Source organism: Lacerta agilis, chromosome 1, assembly GCF_009819535.1.
Source record: "Lacerta agilis isolate rLacAgi1 chromosome 1, rLacAgi1.pri, whole genome shotgun sequence".
Taxonomy (NCBI): Eukaryota; Metazoa; Chordata; class Lepidosauria; order Squamata; family Lacertidae; genus Lacerta; species Lacerta agilis.
The window spans coordinates 9917529-9936532 of NC_046312.1; the positions used below are offsets into that span (position 1 = coordinate 9917529).

Consider the following 19004-nt stretch of genomic DNA (forward strand, 5'->3'; position numbering starts at 1 on the left):
CCTCAAACCACCTTTCCCGCTCACCCTCAAAATCGCCTTGGTTTCAGGAAGGGAGGGGGGAAACTACGGCCACCAGGGAGACCTTCTCAGCGACCCACTCTCCATCAGGGTAAAAGACAGAGAGGAGGAAGCGCGCAGGCGAAAGGAAGAGATCACCCGTGGGGGGGGGGAGAGAGAAACCAAAAATCACACACACACTTTCTTCTTGGGTTGTTGGAAAACAGTCGTGATCTCCTCTCTCCCCCCCCACGTGATTCCCGTTTCACTCCCACCGCCAGCCTCTCCAGCGAAGACAAATAACCCCGGCACAACATCGTGCCTCTTCTCTTATCTCGCCTCTCCACCGCCACCACCCATAGCCGTCTTAAGGAGGCCCTTGGGAAGGGGGTGGGCGAGCGGGGGATGAGGGGGGTGGGGCTGGAGCGGCGAGCGCCCTTCCAGTGCTCCCGGGATGGGAGGCGAGGGCGGCCAGCTGTTAGGTTCCCCTAAGGGACGAGCAGCGCGCGGCTGCCTTCCCCGTGAGCCATTGTTTTTACTGTGCCGCCTTTCACTCCCCGCGGAAAAGTGGCCCCGAGTTGGGAGGCGCCGTTCCCAGATGAGTTTGCCACCAGGATCTCTGGAGCGAGCCCTCCTCTGGGGGTGCCGCCTCCCGCGCTTGCCGCCTCTCGGAGGGGTGGGCAAGCGGGGGATGAGGGGTGTTGCGCTGGAGCGGCGCGGGGCTCTGCGCGCCCTTCCGGTGCTCCCGGGAGCGGCATGGGCGGCAGCGGCTGCACCGCCGGCGCGCGAGCGCCCGGCCGACAGCTCGCCCGTGGGGGCGGGGCCGGGTTGGGGAGGGGGGCGCTCGGTATGCCGGCGGGCTCGCGGGGGCGCCCCTGGGGGGCCCGGCGCCCTGGCGCGCCGCGCCACTAGCCCCTATGAATGAGACGGCCCTGGGTTTTATGGACACATTACATTTAACAACTACGGTGGAACCTCGGTTTCCGAACGTAATCCATTCCAGAAGACTTCAGAAACATTCAAAAACCGAGGCGCAAAGGGCTGTCGGCCATTTCAATGGAGAGAATTGAAAAACACACAGCAGAAGCCGTTCAAGGCACGTTCAAAAATGGAAGCATTTAATTCTGGATTTTTGGCGTTCGCGTTCTGAAACACTCGAAAACTGAGGTTCCAATGTATGTAACTTTTTGTAGACACCTGAAGGCAGCCCTGTTTCAGGAAGCTTTTAATGTTTGATGTGTTTTGTTTGTTTGGTTGTATTCCCCTCTGTATTTTGTTGGAGGGGTAACCCAGTCAGATGAACAGGTTATAAGAATATTATTATTATTATTACTATTATTACTATTATTACACTCATATGAATACAGTGGTTCCTCGGGTTACATACGCTCCAGGTTACAGACTCCACTAACCCAGAAATAACGCTTTAGGTTAAGAACTTTGCTTCAGGATAAGAACAGAAATCGTGCTCTGGCGGCGCAGCAGCAGCAGGAGGCCCCATTAGCTAAAGTGGTGCTTCAGGTTAAGAACAGTTTCAGGTTAAGAACGGACTACCGGAACGAATTAAGTACGTAAGCAGAGGTACTACTGTATTCAGCCAGGCCTTAGAGAGGGAGCAGATATGTCTGTTGGCTAGGATAGTAAACTTCAGTTTCACTATGCACACACACACACACACACACACACACACACACACACTGCCTACAAAGAAGCTTGTCTGGATTAGTCTCAAATTTGAGACAGTCCTTCATTACCGCTGAGCTAAATCATATCTCCTGTAGGGATTATTTAATCCTTGACCTCCCTAATGGGCCCACGCCTGATGCAGATTAGTCGGTGATTACAAAAGTGGGCATCATTTTATTTTATTTTTATTTTATTACAAGAACAGGTAATTCCAGGACACTCTCTTTCTCTGTGCATATGTATGTATTTAAAGAATGATGCTGATTAAATAGCCCGGTTGAACTGCGGTTTAATTATCCTTTCATTCTGCATCGTGTACCGCTGGGTTCACTTTGGTTTTTCGCTTGTCCCCGTCACAGAATGAAATCAGACGATTGTATGGTAGGTTGATTATGAAACAAACCTTACTGCAAGAGTCCTTCGGTGCAACGAGTGAACACGGTATCTCTGATCAGCTCCAGGTAATTAAACGGGAACATATGAATATAAGGTACAATCACTCGACAATTTTACCTAATTTCTCTTATTTGCAGTTTTGTTTTCCAAAACTGGAGCGACGGTTTTGTTTCTCCCCTGAGCTTAATGGTAACAGTAATGACCGTGCTTCCATAAGCTTCTGTGTTCGGACCAGTTTCTGGGGGCAGTAGCGGCCTGTAGGGTTGTGAGGACGGAGCTTCATTGCTGTCCTGTCTTCTCAGTGCCAGTTATCAAGAGGCGTTCAGGCACCTGCGGAAGACCTGTTCGTTTAGGAAGGCAGTCATTTAGGGAAGATCAGCTCTGCATCTGATGGAATTCGTTTCATTGTTGTTGTTTTTAGAATTTGTAGAGATGGTTTTATTGTTTTAGAGCAGTGTGATTCTCAAACTTTCTTCTCTGGGCCACACTTTCAAAACAAAAACTTGCTCGCGCTACACACAGAATTATTATTATTTTTTTGATGAGAAATACATTGGGAAACAAGAATAAAACTCATAGTAGTGCTGGATTTGTGATTCTGACTCACAAGTCGGATTGTCCTCAGTATCGCTTGATGCTCTCATTTTGAAAAGATATCCATATTCTCCAAATAAAATAAAAATACAATACTACACTGAAATGTTTCTTTGATTGTCCTTGAATTTCCCCGTCTCCCTTGCCACCCTCTCCTGCCACACCCTTTGAGAACCTCTGTTTCAGCAGTTGGTGAGCTGATTTTATCATTTCTAGAGCTTATATTTCTGTGGCTTTTTATTCCATTTCTACTGCTTCACGGAATCATAGAATTGTAGAGTTGGAAGGGACCTCGGGGGTCATCTGGTCCAACCCCCTGCAGCGCAGGAATCTCAACTGAAGCATCCAGATCAAGCATCAATGCTGTGAAGGGGTTTATAAATTGGTTTAATGCTGATAATAGTACAATGCGTAACATTGGCCTCAAGGTTCTTTTAAGTATACAAATTTCTTTGCGCTTGCGAAAAAGGCACAAAAGACTAATCCTTTCCTGGCAAAAAGTGTCACAGCAGCAGCAGCTGCCTGTCTAGGCTACACTCTACACTCCTTTGAATAGTGAGTTTCAACAAGACTGTAGCCAAAAGCGTAACTGAGAAATGAGAAGGGGCTGTACCTGTACCAGCCTGCCGATGGAGACACCGAAGCTTGTATAAGCACAAAAAGCTACAAAAACAAGAGGGGAAGGAGTCAGTATCCTTGGGCAGATACCTCCTCAAGGTGTGTAGAGGTACAAAAAAGTTTTTGGCAGAAACCAAGGAGACAACTCTCCAGAATGGCCCAATGCAGACTGACGCTGCTCAGCAGACACAGAATATTATTTGTTAGTTAATGGAGAAAAGGGGAAACAGACTATGAAGGAAGAGTGTATGCTTGGTTGCTGGAACATTGATGAGAAGCACTCCAATCGGCAACATTTTGTTGGTGTGGCCTCTAGTACCGGTAGATTAAGACGTTCTTTTTTTTCTAGACAAAAACCCACTCCGGTGATGCCACTTTGATTTACTAGATGTGATTTTTTTCTTGCCTGTTTCTCTCCTTCCTTCCTGTTTGTGTTTGGGGCTACAGTTTCATCCCTCTACTTGACAGATGTAATTTGCAAGTTTGTTAAGCACTGTTGGGACCTTCAGCTGACCAGAAATATAACTGCTGCCAATGAGCGCAGCCTTAAACTCAAATCATCTCATTCTTTCATTCAGAGGCTGGACGCCCATGAGTTGGAAATGCAAAACTTTGAGATGCAGACTGCTAAACTAAGAGGTCACGTCCCTGTTGCCCTAATCCATGACGTGCATAAACTAGAGGTAAAGACCCCGAGTAAATAGCATGTGTGTAGTACTATCAGTATCTGTGGAAGTGAGCAACATTAAATACAGCTGGTCCCAACATTTAGGGAATGCTCAAAGCGGATGGGAGGGCCAGAAAAGATACCGTATATCGCGGCGTATAAGACGACTTTTTAAGCCCGAAAAATCTTCTCTAAAGTCGGGGGTCGTCTTGTACGCCGGCAACATCATTGACGTGATGTGGATTTCCGCCCCACCACTGGCTGCGTGTGTGCGTGCGCCGCCTCAGCCGCCGTGTGCTTGGCTGGCAAGCACGGAGATCGCCTGTGCAGCGCGGGGGAGGCTCTCCCCGCCGCTGCCGCCGCCTCAGCCGCCATGGAGGCCGCTGTGCGCTTGGGCGGCAAGCGCGGAGATCGCCTGTGCAGCGCAGGGGAAGCTCTCCCCGCCGCTGCCGCCGCCTCAGCAGCCATGGAGGCCGCTGTGCGCTTGGGCGGCAAGCGCGGAGATCGCCTGTGCAGCGCGGGGGAGGCTCTCCCCACCCCTCCAGCCGCCGCTGCCGCCGCCTCAGCAACCATGGAGGCCGCTGTGAGATCGCCTGTGCGGCGCGGGGGAAGCTCTCCCCGCCGCTCCAGCCACCGCCGCCACCTCAGCCACCATGGAGCCCGGGCTGGGTGAGTATACCCCAAACTCTTTTTTCACATGAAAAGTTGGGGGGTCGTCTTATACGCCGAGTCGCCTTATACGCCGCGATATACGGTAATTGCTAAAAATGAATGTAAGCAGTTATTTGAAACATGTATAGTTATTTGAAACGTGTGTTTCCTAGAACATTAAATGTTGCGAAACTTCCTGGAGCAAGCCCCCAAATTTAAGCAAACGATGCCGTTATTAAGCAGCCTGGCCCTGAACCAGCAATTGATGACTGCAGATTTACACCAGCAAGTTCGTTGAGTGCCAGGATGAGAATAGCAATGTAGTGGAGGGTACATATTCATAAGTGATGGATCTACATCCCCATTCAGGCCCAGGAGATGGTTTCCAGGCATAGGAGACTCTGCTTTGCAGAACCGGGACACATGCCTGTATATGATTCCTTGCTGAAGGTTTGGCTTTACTATTTCAGCAAGCTGACTTTACCAAAAGCTCAGTGCTGATAAAGATTTGGCTGCGTGCCTACCATTCTGTTGCCTCGCTGGAGTTGACATTGTTGCCTGTTGGCAGCTACAGGAATCGCAGCATGACAACAGCCTTACGTTTTACATATATAGGAAGATACCATAATTTGAAAATAACCTTTCAGTTCTTGGCTAAAAGCACCCAGGAGTCTTATTTAACTTCACTTCAAGCCTTCAATCTTTTTTTTAAAGCAATTTCATAATGAAAACTTAGGTGTACTTGGAAGTAAGTCGCACTATGTTCAGTGGGGCTTGCTCCTTGTTAAGTGTAATTAAGATTGCAGTCTTAAGGCCAAATCTGATGCTGCATTTTCCTTACTCATACTTGATGATCTCAAACCAGAAAGCTTGCAGGGTAGGCAGCACTAGGATTTCCAAGAGAGGGGTCATTTTTCTGTTTGCTGCAATACCTACATAGGAAAGGTGGGCGGGGGTGGTTAGGCATGGCTGCCTGAAGACACCTGAGGAGCCTTCATATAGTGGTACCCAGCGCAGCACACCTATCACTGGCACTTTCCTCAGAAGAAGCCGCAGCTCCGTGGTAGAGCATCCTTTCTGCACTCAGATTCAATCCCTGACAACTCCAGGTAGCACTGGGGATTGTCCCTAGAGAGCTGGTGCCAGTCAGAGTTGGCAATACTGAGTAGATGGACCAATGATCTGAATCAGGATAAGGCAGCTTCCTATGTTCCTATAAAGGCCAGGGACATTTGTCTGGAGAGGACTGGTCCTGGGGGCAATGACTACAGCTCTTGGCTTGACCAGTCTGAACAACAAAAGATTGTAGACTATTATCGACGTATCATTAGATCTACTGGGCTAAGCTCTGGTTGCTAATCCGGTATTTTCAACTCAAACAACCAAAAGAAACACATTAATTAAAACTTGTTTCAATTCCAGGATGTGTTAGATGACCTTTGGGAGATCCTGCAAGACAAACAGAAGGAGCTGACCTCTCCACTTATTAGCGAACAACAATATGAAGCTTTGCTGCAGGGATTAGCTGAGCTTGCAGATCTTGGGCGAGAGAAAGTTGCTCAAGAGATCAAGCTAAAAGCTACCAGTCGAACTAATTTACAGTTTCATCTACAAAACCACAAGGTACTGGATTTCTGCTCAAATAACTTGAGCAAATAACTTCTCCATTTCCAGATAATATCGATTCCTATTACTCCTTGAGATTAGTAGCAAACAAAAATCTGAAGCAAAGTATTAGAAATGGGAGATTGCCTGGGACTTCTGATGTATCCCACCCTGAGTTCTTTGGAAGTAGGGATGGAAGGAGCCATCAGTCCCCCCCCCCCCGCCTTTCTGATTTTCCCACTCTTAAATTCAGTTCTCCACATTTCTGCAGCGGTTTGCAAGTTGTTTTTTTTAAAAAAATCCTTATGAAAATCATTCTGCATTTTAGTGTGAATTTTTGTATTTTTATTTAGCAAAATTGATATACCACCTGATTGCAAGCAAACCTCTAAGTGGTTTGCAAAATTAAACATTGCAATTCTCAATAGTGGAGTTTTGGCTATATGTCACACATTTTTGTAAGCATTTTATCCCGTTGACATGCATTTCCCTGCTAATTTTTCCTAATATAGTCATTTTTATGCACGTTTACCCCAAATACATTCATTTTTGCAAACATTGTTTGGTTGGAGGACAGCGTTGTGAAATTCGGATGAGGGCAAATCTCGAAGGATGGCTGCGCTGTGGTTCTCAAGTCGCTTCTGAAAGTGTGTATTTGATACGTTTTGCTGTTAAAAGCGAACTGAATCTAACCTCTCTCCCATCCCTGTGATGGGAGAAAGCAGTATGTGGAACGAAATGTATAAGACTACATGAAGCGCTTCCCACAGAGCAGTAAAATAAGGGAGAGCTTAGGGTTTCATGTTTATTTCCCACTTTCAGCTCTTAACATAATTGGCATCACAAATGAGCAAAGGTATTTTGTGGGGTGGGGTGTGTGTGTGTGTGTATTGCAATATGGATAATCAGAAAAATCCAGCCGGTGCTGTAATTACTTTGCCAGGCGTAAAATACAGCGCTGCTAATGAAGATTAATGTTTACAAACTGCCCAAGAGAAAGATGGCACAAACACGAAACGATTCCTACCCGGCTGTTTTGAATGTTAAGTTAAGAGAAGCAGTTAGTCATGTCTGCTTCCCATCAGACGAAAGAGGCTGCAATTTTGCCTCTTCAGAGTAGAAAATGGTGCAAGTGGACAGGAAAGGAAAGTGCATTGCAGATGAAAATACAGCTTTGCATGAGGCATTAAGGTGACAAATGGTTCTCCATATTGATCAAATGGGGGGGGGAAAGCCTGCAGTTCAATGGCTGAGCATCTTGTTTGTTTATTTTATGGAATTTATACATCACCCTTCCTCTCCAAGGATCCCAGGGAGGCAAACCAATATAAAAAAAAATTAAAAAGCAAAAACAATTTTAAAGCAGATTTAAAACATTCTGAAACAATTACAATTTTTTTTAAAAAAACCAACCATCTAGTAGTAGTTACGTTTAACAACCTTTTAAAATAAATTACAATTTAAATATTCTTCCGCCCGGTGGTCTGGAGGTTGCCGGGAACCCAAACGCTTGGGTAAACAGGAATGTTTTTAGATTCTTCCTGAAAGGTGATAATGATGACAGACAGGCACACTTCACTAAGGAGAGCATTTCACAACCAAGGAGCCACCACTGAAAAGGCCCTGTCACAGGTCAGGCAGCCAGGCAGTTGCTTTGGATGCTGAAAGTCCCATGTTCAGTCTGCAGGTAGGGCTAGGATAGTCTCTTGCCTGAATCCTGGAAAACTGGTACCAGTCATTGTAGACCAGGGAGGGAGGACCTGCTGCCCTCCAGATGTTGTTGGAACGCAGCGCCTGCCATCTTTGACCACTGGCCATGCTGGCTGGGGTTGATGGAAACTGGAATCCAAAAATGTATTGGAAGAAGAAGAAGAAGAGTTTGGATTTGATATCCCGCTTTTCACTACCCGAAGGAGTCTCAAAGCGGCTAATATTCTCCTTTCCCTTCCTCCCCCACAACAAACACTCTGTGAGGTGAGTGGGACAGAGACTTCAGAGAAGTGTGACTAGCCCAAGGTCACCCAGCAGCTGCATGTGGAGGAGCAGGGAAGCGAACCCGGTTCACCAGATTACGAGTCTACCACTCTTAACCACTACACCACACTGGCTCTCCAGGAAGGCTGCAAGTTCCCAATCCCTGCTGTAGACAAGACTGAGCAAGATAGGCCAATAGTTTGACTTTGTGGGAGACAGCATCTAAACTTTTACATTTGTGGGCTTGCATTGCTAAGCCAGAGATTCCTTATCTTTGCTCAACTGGTATGTTTGCTCTGCGTGATCAATAGATCTTAGGCTCGCAAAAAAAAAAATATGTGGCTCTATTTTTTTTTTTAAAATTAGTGGTGGCCAGATCACTCGTCCCCACTAATTTGTAATACATTTAATCAAACGAAGCTTTCTTCTTTTCAAAATTAAGAAAGCACAACGGGACCCAATCCCCCGTCAGCATCCCCTGCAACCGCCCAAACTTCCTCCCACTGCCCAACTAACCCTCAGCTTCCAAATCCTCTCCCTCCTGCCTGATTATTCAGCTGCTCCTTCACCACCAGCAACAACAAGAAGGGATAAAAGTCTCCTATAAGGAAATAGTTTTTTTTGTTTCTTTAAAATGTGAATTCATTGATTTATCCTCAGTGCGGCTTTCCTTTTTTTAAAATCCAGAGCTTTTTCTGCAACAAGGCCCACAGGCAGCTGGTGCAGATGTGTTCCGAAAAGGTGGCACCTTCAGCGTTACAAAAGAGAGGGAAATCCTGGAGTCAGCTGGTAGAGGAAGACAAATGTTTGGAACAGCAAGCAGTCCAGCACGGAGCCTATTTGGAAAGACTGTTACAGGTAAGGGGATAAAATGAGGTGTGTGTGTGGAGTAAAAATATGTCTGCGGTAGACGTGGTTCTTACACAATGGTGTTGGGAGACACCTAAATATAACACGTTCTGCTAAAAATGCATTTCCTCCCTTAGGACTGGATAGCATTTGATGACGGCTATGGGTCTTTCTGCCAAAAACTTGAGGCGTGGTCCTCCGCTGTGCCTTCTGTGGGTTTGGTGGAAGAGACAGAAGAAAGGCTGATGGAAAGGACTCAGCTTCTTCAGGTACTTGCCTGTCCCCTGAATCTTGGTAACCCACCTTGTGCCTGTTGTCATCAATGGACTGAAACGCGCTGTCAAATTTCGGGCAAGCTCTGGAGGCCTTTGGCGAGGCTTATGCAGCTGCCCAAGCCGCCACATTCCCGCTTCCACTTTCGCTGACTCCCTGCCAGGTGTGCACTCTTCGAAGCTCGCACACCTTTCTCCTCGTGTAAACCACGTTTGGCGAACTGGGTGGCGTGACTGCGTTGTAGAGGGTGTGTGTCGAGAAGGGACCCTCCCCCCACTGTGCATGTGCAAATGAATAAATGTGTGAACCGTTCCACTTGCCACCAGTCCAAGCACCGCCCACCCGCAGCTCTGGCCACGCCCACGACCGTGTAGCCCCTCCCCTGACCCATCAGCCCATGTGACCTTTCTAGCCCTTGGGATTATAGCAGTGCCCTAAGGTAGAGGCTCATTAGGATTTGGGGGTGCATGAGAAAATGGTGGGGCTTTGTGGGGACGCAGCTGGGGTTGGCCCCTTACTTCCAGGGTGGTTCAGTTTCCAGGTGTCCAGCAGGAAGCTGGAATGAAGAAGGCATCTGCTGTTGGAGAGCATGAGGGGCATTCAGAACCTTTTCCAGGAAAATTAAGCGGGTGGACAATGCAAAGTAAAGGCTTTGAGGAAAATGGGAAAATAGGGGGAAATGAGGCATCAATCAGCTCTAATGGTTTGAACAAGATGAACCAGAGAGGGCTGGGTGATACAGGAAGGAATCAAAGCCCCTCTCCTTAGGAACATTGGAAGCTACCCTGTACAGAATCAGACCATTCATTCATCTAGCTCAGTTTTGTCTACTCTGAGCTAGTGCTGCCCTCTGGATGTTGTTGGACTACAACTCCCATTTTCCTCAGTTGATGTGGCCAGTTGTCAGGGAGTTATGGGCATTGCAGTCCAACAACCTCCGGAAGGCAGCATGTTGTGACCCACTGACTGGCATCAACTCTCCAAAGTTTCCCAGGGAAAGATTCCCATTCCTAACCTGGAGATGCCAGGGAACAAACCTGGGATCTTCTGCATGAAATATATGTGCTCTACCACCGAGCTACCACGCTCTTCCCTTCATTAACACAGAAGCCAGCAATTGGTTCATTTGAAATTACGCAATTGTTTGGGGTTGATAAATATAATTTGTTTCAGCCATGCTGTTATTCCTTACCAAAATGAATGGCAAGCCTGAGACTAAAGCCAACAGCCTCTAACTCTTGTCTCTCATTATAACTCTGCGTCATCTTTGTGCTCTTTCTTAGCAAATCAAAATGAAAATGGAAGGAGAGCAGCCCGGGTATTGCCAGGTAGTGAAGGAAGGGAAGAACCTGATGGGGCTCGTGAGCTGTCCTGAATTGCAGGTCCAGATTGAGAAGCTGGAGGACCAGTGGACCTCTCTTTCCAAAAGAGTTGCCCATGAGCTACAGAGACTTGAGACTTTGCTCAAACTCTTGTCCAGGTAGGTGCAGTACTTTCCTAGGTTCCTCAGCCTAGTATTTTACGGTCACTGTTGTTGTTCAGTCGTTCAGTCGTGTCCGACTCTTCGTGACCCCATGGACCAGAGCACGCCAGGCACGCCTATCCTTCACTGCCTCCCGCAGTCACAGTAAGCCCTAAAAACTTGTGGACTGGGCATTTTACATCATTCTCACCCATAGGCTTCACCTGCCATAAGGAAGACTGCCCAGCTGAAGGAATAATCCATTCCATAGACAAAAACACCTGGTCCTACTTTGTCCTTGTTGCTATTTGAGAGAGGGGCATTTCCATCACGGCTGCTGCAGAGCAGTCATTGCAGCAGCAAGCAATAGCTCAACATGACTGCGTAGAGGACATTTATTTTAACATTTCCCCTAACGCTTTTATTCCATCTTCACCACCTGTAACGTGGAGACTGCTGTGATCTTTCGTTTATTCTAGTTGTAGCTTTGGTTTGTTTCTTTTCTTATATGGTTTTTATCAAATTTTCTGTTTTACAATTTAAAATACTGATTTAAACATCCTTAAGGTATCAGTGACTTCCCTTCTTCTCTTTCCATGGTTCATTTTACATATCATAAAAATACCTGCATATTTCACAAAAACTATACCATTCAGTATTCCATTATTGCATCCATCAAAACTTATTTACACTGTTGAATTTATCTTAATGCTACCAGCGTTTTCAGCTGTACACAATTATTTTCCATATGGTCAATAAACGTTTTCCAGTCTTCTTTAAACGTATGTTCTTCTTGTTCCCTTATTCTATAGGTTAAGTATGCAAATTGTGCATATTCTGTCGACTTAAGTTGCCAATCTTCTTTGGTTGGGACCTCGCTCATTTTCCATTTGGGGGCTAACAAAACACGGGCCGCAGTTGCTGCATGCATAAATAACCTTTTCTGACACCTGGGAATTTCAGTCTGAATTATGCCAGCTTTGGTTTCTTTTCGCAGCTACAACAGGGATTCAAAGGAGCTGGAAATCTGGCTGGGGTCTGCTCAGCAGCGCATTCGTGACTGGAAGGAGCAGTCGCTCAATGCCTCCCAGGACTTGAACACTGTCAGAAACAATATACGCGACTTTATTGTAAGTCAAACAGTGTTTTTGTGGCTTCCAGCTGAATTGATATGTGTAGATTTGTTTGCACTGTTAAAAACACAAAAGTTGCCGTAGTCCATCAAGCCAAAGTAGAGTGAGGAGGGGTATTACTCAGAAGGGTAGTGGGAATGGGTGACTGGCTGATGGGTGTGGAAAACCTGTTGATGACTGTTAACAACTGCAGTTAGTCCTAAAGGAAAAAGCAAGTTCTGTGTATCAGTCGAGTTTGTACTCTACGGTCCCTCCAAGGGGCCCAGGGTAGCTTACATTGGGTGATGTGTAGGGCAACCATTCCTTGATGCCTCCATTCATGCAGGAAGTAAATAAAGCAGGGGTGCAGCTGAAAAGGACAGGGAAGCCCGGAGCAAGTCCATTCCCACATTCTCATGGCCATCTGATCAACAGCCCAGGGGGAGGAAGTAAGGGCTGATCCTCTTGGCTCAAAGAGCTGGAAAGAAATACCAGGGAACTGGCAGACTGTACACAATGACACACCTGGTTTCCCCATTTTATCTGTACATCTGCCCTGCCTGGTAGGCCAAACGGAGAGATGGTGCCAGGCTAAACGTCACCTAGCAAGAGAAATGGCCGAGCAAGGAATGGTCTCTGTAATTTGCTTCTGTCACTGTGAACTACATCGTGGTCATTCTCAGTTTTTGAGTGAAAAAGAGGGAATAACTTTTCTCAGTTAAAACCGGCTCCATGATGCAATGCAGCCAACGCACTGTGATCAGAGCAGCATCTATTCTTCCCCCTCCCACAGTACATTTATTTTCTTTCTTTGAAAGTCATGCCCGTGTGAAATTGTTTCTCCAACTCCTAGGCATTTTCTACAGAGGTTGATGACAAATCTTCCTTGAAGTCATCAGTCATAAGCACTGGCAATCAGCTCTTGCTTCTTAAGCAATCCGATGCAGCAGTGCTGCGGTCAGCTTTGACGACGTATGACCAGAGATGGGCTGACCTGATCGCTCAATTGCCAAGCATCCAGGAGAAGTTTCTCCAGGTAAAAAAGCAAATCAGAAGACCAAAACCTCCAGGCCTGAATACCTCTATAGGCTGCTGTGGGTATTCATTGCAAAGTGCTGAATTATGTGGCCCAATCATTCTTGCATTCAGTGCCTTCTTACTAAAGCAAAACCCAGGTGTTAAATACTACTGTTATTGCAGCCTCCTTAACCTTCTGTATGTGTCACTGATTGCAAGCATTTATATATAACTCAAGGATGCAGTCCATCAAAAAAAGTGGGAGGCATGTGTGCTAAAGTCCCACTGAAATAAGAGCCCAATATCTCTCCTTTGGCTTTGACTTGCAGTAATAATCTTGTCCTAAAAGTTAAAAATGTAGACTCTCTTCCTATACTTGGTCCCCGCTTGCCAACTCATGCGTTTTTTAAAATGTGTGAGCGTTAGGGATCGTTCATTGAGAATGTTGCTAGGCATTCTGAAAGACCATGCCTGCACCCTGATCCCTGCACATAGAAAACTAGCATATTTAGGAGAAGGCTAGGCTATAATCCTCCCTGAAATGCTGGGTTTCTATGTGCTGGGAATTTGTTTTTTGCTTGTTTGCATGGGGGAGCATTTTGTCTTGTGGGGGCCCCTATTGCAGCTTGAAACATACAGTCAGGAAACGGCTAATTAAAGGACTCAATCCTTCCCTCCCTCAGTCTGTTCATGCATGCATTGCATCTATCCACCCTCACTTCCCATTATCAGTAGACCTTGTATCTCAAACCAATCCCTTTAGTTTTCTCTGGGTTTTGGTTAAGGGTATTCTACAGTTTAAGAATCCATAGCCCCTCCTTGTAAACAGAAAGAGCGAGAGAGACCCAGAGTGACTGGGACAACCCAGTCAGAAGGATGGGGTATTGAGTATTACCTTTGTCGTTGTTGCATAATTTCTGACCAGCTTCAGCTGGCAAAGCTGCCGTCTCATGAGGCGATCGCAGAATTAATGGACCGGATGAACCAGATTGAGCAAGAAAGAAGAGTTGAAACTCCTGTGAATGCTCAGAGTCCCACATGCCAAGTGAAAGGCCTTCTTAAGAAGTACAAGGTGAGTAGGGCACTAGAAGAATGAGAGTCCTAGAAGCTGATTCACAAGAATGCAAGAATCCAAAACGGGAATCGCATCTGCCTGGTGTGGCCTATTCCAGTCACCCTATAATTGGGGTCTGACTGTCTGAGCCCAGTCATGAGCACAAGGAGAGCTTTGCTGAAGCCCTGGGGTAAAGGGTGCCTTGCATTTTACGAATAAAAGCCACTGCACACAGGTGCCTTGACTTCTTCTAACTGTGGCATCTCCCTGCTTTCGCCTTTTTTGCAAAACACCATCTCCGCCTGGAGATGCCAGGGATTGAACTTGGGACCTTCTGCATCCAGAACACATGCTGCACCTCTTCCATCTGGTACTGTGCCACTTTTTGCCCAGAAATGCTTTTGCAATGGGTCTCCCACCACCCACCCCACTTACTTCACAGATGCCATACGAGGCTCTTCAACTGTCCGCTACCTGTGAGTGCATTTGGTAGCAGTAACATTCCGTCACAGCAGAGCAGCCCTAAATGCACATTAAGTGTGCAGTGAGATAGATTCTCAAGCATATAAAAGCCAAGAAGAAAATGCCATCTTTGCCCAGATGGATTAGTGAGCTAGCAAGTGCATTAACCTACAAGCCCACACTTTTAAAGCATTTTGTTGTCGTTTAGTCGTGTCCGACTCTTCGTGACCCCATGGACCAGAGCACGCCAGGCACTCCTGTCTTCCACTGCCTCCCGCAGTTTGGTCAGACTCATGTTGGTGGCTTCAAGAACACTGTCCAAGTGTCCAACCATCTCGTCCTCTGTCGTCCCCTTCTCCTTGTGCCCTCAATCTTTCCCAACACCAGGGTCCTTTCCAGGGAGTCTTCTCTTCTCATGAGGTGGCCAAAGTATTGGAGCCTCAGCTTCAAGATCTGTCCTTCCAGTGAGCACTCAGGGCTGATTTCCTTCAGAATGGATAGGTTTGATCTTCTTGCAGTCCATGGGACTCTCAAGAGTCTCCTCCAGCACCATAATTCAAAATTATGCATTAATTTTAAGCATTAGCAAAGGACAAACATTCACAGAGATTATGGGTCATAGTTCCTCTATGCGTTAACACCATTTCAAATGCCATAAAATTAAGTGGTAATGGCGTTTTCTGCATGGGAAATGCCATTTTCTTTTCTGTTTTGACGGGGTTGTATTTACTTTTCTCGAAGCTACTAACATGAGTTTGGCCAAACTGCGAGAGGCAGTGAAGGATAGGCGTGCCTGGCGTGGTCTGGTTCATGGGGTCACGAAGAGTCGGACACGACTGAACGACTGAAGAACAAAATTTACTTTTCTAGGAATACGAGATGGAAATGAACTTCAAACAGGGGGTAGTAGATTATGTTAACCAGTCACTGCTGCAGATGACAACATGCGATGTCAAGAACAAGCGTTACGAGAGGACGGTGTTCGCAGAGCGTCTCGGTGAAATGAATCTTCAGTGGCACCGGTTGAGAGGCTCTCTGAGCGGAAAGGTTTGTTCATCCTTTGCAGTTCATTTACACAGAGAACGAGTCCTGTGGATCCAGAGCCGCACATGGAGAAGTCTTAACACAACTTCTTCTCCAGCGCAGCCCCCTGAAACACTGTGAGGCAGGGCCGGCCCTTTCATTAGGCAGTCAAATAGCTGCCTCGGGGAGCAGATTTTGGGGTGTCCTGAAAGGGCAGAAAATAGTTTATTTAATGTGCTCTTATTTGTATTTTACTGGCAGGAAGTGGGGAAAGGTGCTTGTGGGGTTTTCTGCCTCAGGTACCAAATAACTTAGCTGGGCATGGGTGCACCTAGATTTGAAAATCCTTGTGTAGGAGCTCTTCCCACAATTTCACCAGGCCAATCTACACAACAAGCAATATCTGTGCATTTGGAAGATTCCAAAATTTACAGCTTCCTGCATTCAATTTAGTACATCCGTTGTGAGGAATGGCACACACACACACCCACCCACCATGTGTTGCGGGAATATGGGATGCAAAAACTGTAGATGATCTTTGGTGGTTTCCCAAAGAGGGTGTTTTAAAAGTCTATCTCCAACAGTGTCCCTCCAATGACAGAGGGCACTTAGATCCAGCGGAGGCTTCTTCCAGCAGAATGGAGAGGAAGGTGATTTTCCACCTGTCAGCTCCCCTGCTTCTTCCCAAGGTGTTCCAGCTACTGGATGGGGGGAGCAGGAATGGCTGAGGTGAAGGAGTTGCCTCCCTCTCCATGCCATGGCGGAAGCCTCCACTGAACCAAAGTGCAGGGTGGATTTGATTTAAATCACTAGTCAGTAAGACTTGATTTAAATCATGATTTAAATCACTAGTCAGCAAGACTTGATTTAAATCATTATTATTATTATTTTACAGAAAGACTCATTCAAGGTGGTGTAATCTTCATATTTACAACCGGATGAAGGTTTCATTTTTGGAATAATAAGTTTTCAGAGTAGTTTTTACAGTTGTATCAAAAATTATTAATTTGGTTGTACTCTTAGAAATACATAGACGGATAATTAAGAAATTATTGTGAGGATTAATAAGTTAACCGTCTATATTTGGACAACTTTTCTGCTGTACTTTATTGGAAGGAGAAAAATAATCATTTCCTTAATAACAGTTTAAACAATGTATTTAACTAAAACAATAGCGTTATAGCATATGCATCCATGTTTGTTAACTGATGTGGTTAAACAATTAAAAAAACAACAGACTTGAGTTTTAGCACACATGAAAAACTTAAAACAAATTCTTGTTTCCTGATGAATAGCCTTTGGAATATAATGTTACTTAAATAGAAAACTATGTTTGGAAAGATTTTTTCCTTCAAAAGAATTTTATTTAAAAATCCAATTTAAATTTTAAAAAATCCAATTTAAATTTTAAAAAATCTGATTTTTTTTTTAATTAATCATTGATTTTTGTCCACCCTGCCAAAGTGCCTTCCATCAGCAGAGAGGAGACACTTGGGCAAAACCCCAGATGCCTTTCTGTCCTCTACGAATCAAATCATCCTTAAATTTCCACGCTGGAATCTTTGCAGATAAAGGAGCTGGAGCACATTTTGGAATCAGCTGATGAAAAGGAGAGCAGAGCCCAGTCCCTGGGCAGCTGGCTGGAAGCACAAAGCAGAAGGCTCAAGCAAGCAGGGAAGCCAGCAAGTTCCATTCTTGCCCAGGACACGGCACAAGACTGCAAGGTTAAACATTTGTTCTCGTTATTGCATTTGGGAATTTCAGATTCACATGATTTATTGCGCCTGACCCTAATAAAAAATAATTTTTAAAAATCCCACTTTCCTTCCAAACTGCTCAGGGCAGCGTATATGGTTCTTCCTCTCCCCTGCTGATGCTATTTTCACAACAGCCCTGTTAGGTAGGTTAGGCTGAAGATCATAGTGACTACCCCAAGGTCAATGAGTTTCATGACTGGGTGGGGCTGCTAGTTCAGATTTCTGTGTTCTGATCCAAATTGAGTGGACTTGGTTCAGAAAGACGGCTTATAAATCAATATTCTTGTTGCTGTCGAATAATAAGTAATCTGAATCCTGAAGATGGGTTGCAACGGGTTGTTGGATTTTTTAGTTTAGAGAAAAGGTGAGGAATAATAATTTATTATAATAATTGTATTATTTCTACCCCGCCCATTGGGTTTCCCCAGCCACTCTGGGTGGCTCCCAACAGAATATTAAAAACACGATAAAACACCAAACATTCAAAAACTTCCCTAAACAGGGATGTCTTCTAAAAGTCAGAAGGTTGTTTATTTCCTTGACATCTGATGGGAGTGCGTTCCACAGGGCGGGCGCCACCACCAAGAAGGCTCTCTGCCTGGTTCCCTGTAACCTCACTTTGACATGGTGGAACTCTCTCGCCGCTCACGGGCATCCAGTGAAACTGAAAGTTGGAAAATTCAAGACAGATAAAAGAAAATCCTTCTTAACACAGCTCGTGGATGGCTTCTAAAGAGGATTAGGAAAATGGCTTCTAACCATGGTGGCTATGCAGCCGGAGGCTGCAACACTTCTGAATACCAGTTTCTGGGAGCCAACAAGCCAATCTTGTGCTCTGGTCCTCCTTGCGGGTTTCCCACAGGGATCTGGTTGACCACTCTGAGAACAGGATGCTGGACTAGAAGGGTCCAGCTCGTTTGTTCTTATGCCTTCTTAACTGAGGCCTAGAGGACTTGTGTGTGGTGTAGTGGTTAAGAGCGGTGGACTCGTAATCTGGGGAACCGGGTTCGCTTCCCCGCTCCTCCACATGCAGCTGCTGGGTGACCTTGGCCTAGTCACACTTCTCTGAAGTCTCTCAGCCCCACTCACCTCACAGGGTGTTTGTTGTGGGGGAGGAAGGGAAAGGAAAATGTTAGCCGCTTTGAGACTCCTTCGGGTAGTGATAAAGCGGGATATCAAATCCAAACTCTTCTTGTTGTTATCTGCAAGGGCTAAAATGCTCTAAGAACACATTTTGGACTGGTCAGACAGATGAGCCCTTATTACTTTCCAGACAATAAGGGTAATCCGCATTTGCAACGATATTCCTTCCCTCCTGGGTACAGTCTTTTGTTTTCGTTTTATTGCCATGGTTACCCCTTTTCTCTCTCGTTGCAAAATAGTGGGTAGTTTTTGCTATTTATTCTCCACAGTGTTTTTTTAACTAAAGCTCTCTGGAGCCTTTTCGCATCGTCCCCCCCCCCCCAAGCTGAGGGACAAAAGGGATTCATTCCAACTCGCCAGCAAGAAGCGTGGTGAATAAATAAAAGGACAGATTGGAACTCTCTTAGTGAGCAGGTACACTCACTACGGGAGAGAGGAAGGGGAAGGGGAAGGGAAAAGTTAAATAAAGCCAGGAAGAATGTTTCCACATCCTTGAAGACGACTATTTAAAAAAGCAAAAACAAGGGAAATGGGGGGGAACCGACTTTTAATTTTCAAGCACTTGTATAAGCATTGCAGGAAAATAAATGAATAATATAATAGCCACTACATTTTACACTAAGCCTATATGGCTTGTATCATATATTCAAAACGAGCAAGGTGT

The 19004-nt window shown here is 45.8% G+C and overlaps 1 protein-coding gene across 1 annotated transcript in view; it reads left to right on the plus strand.

Annotated features, from left to right (window-relative positions):
* SYNE2 (spectrin repeat containing nuclear envelope protein 2) overlaps window positions 1–19004 on the plus strand; it is a 208396-nt gene that overhangs the window by 131229 nt on the left and 58163 nt on the right. Inside the window, exons 69-79 of the mRNA XM_033172755.1 lie at window positions 2043–2144; window positions 3870–3974; window positions 6032–6232; window positions 8876–9046; window positions 9175–9306; window positions 10594–10790; window positions 11770–11902; window positions 12738–12920; window positions 13827–13973; window positions 15288–15464; window positions 17009–17164. Coding sequence (XP_033028646.1) covers window positions 2043–2144; window positions 3870–3974; window positions 6032–6232; window positions 8876–9046; window positions 9175–9306; window positions 10594–10790; window positions 11770–11902; window positions 12738–12920; window positions 13827–13973; window positions 15288–15464; window positions 17009–17164 — 1704 coding nt within the window. The remainder of the gene's footprint in view (window positions 1–2042; window positions 2145–3869; window positions 3975–6031; window positions 6233–8875; window positions 9047–9174; window positions 9307–10593; window positions 10791–11769; window positions 11903–12737; window positions 12921–13826; window positions 13974–15287; window positions 15465–17008; window positions 17165–19004) is intronic.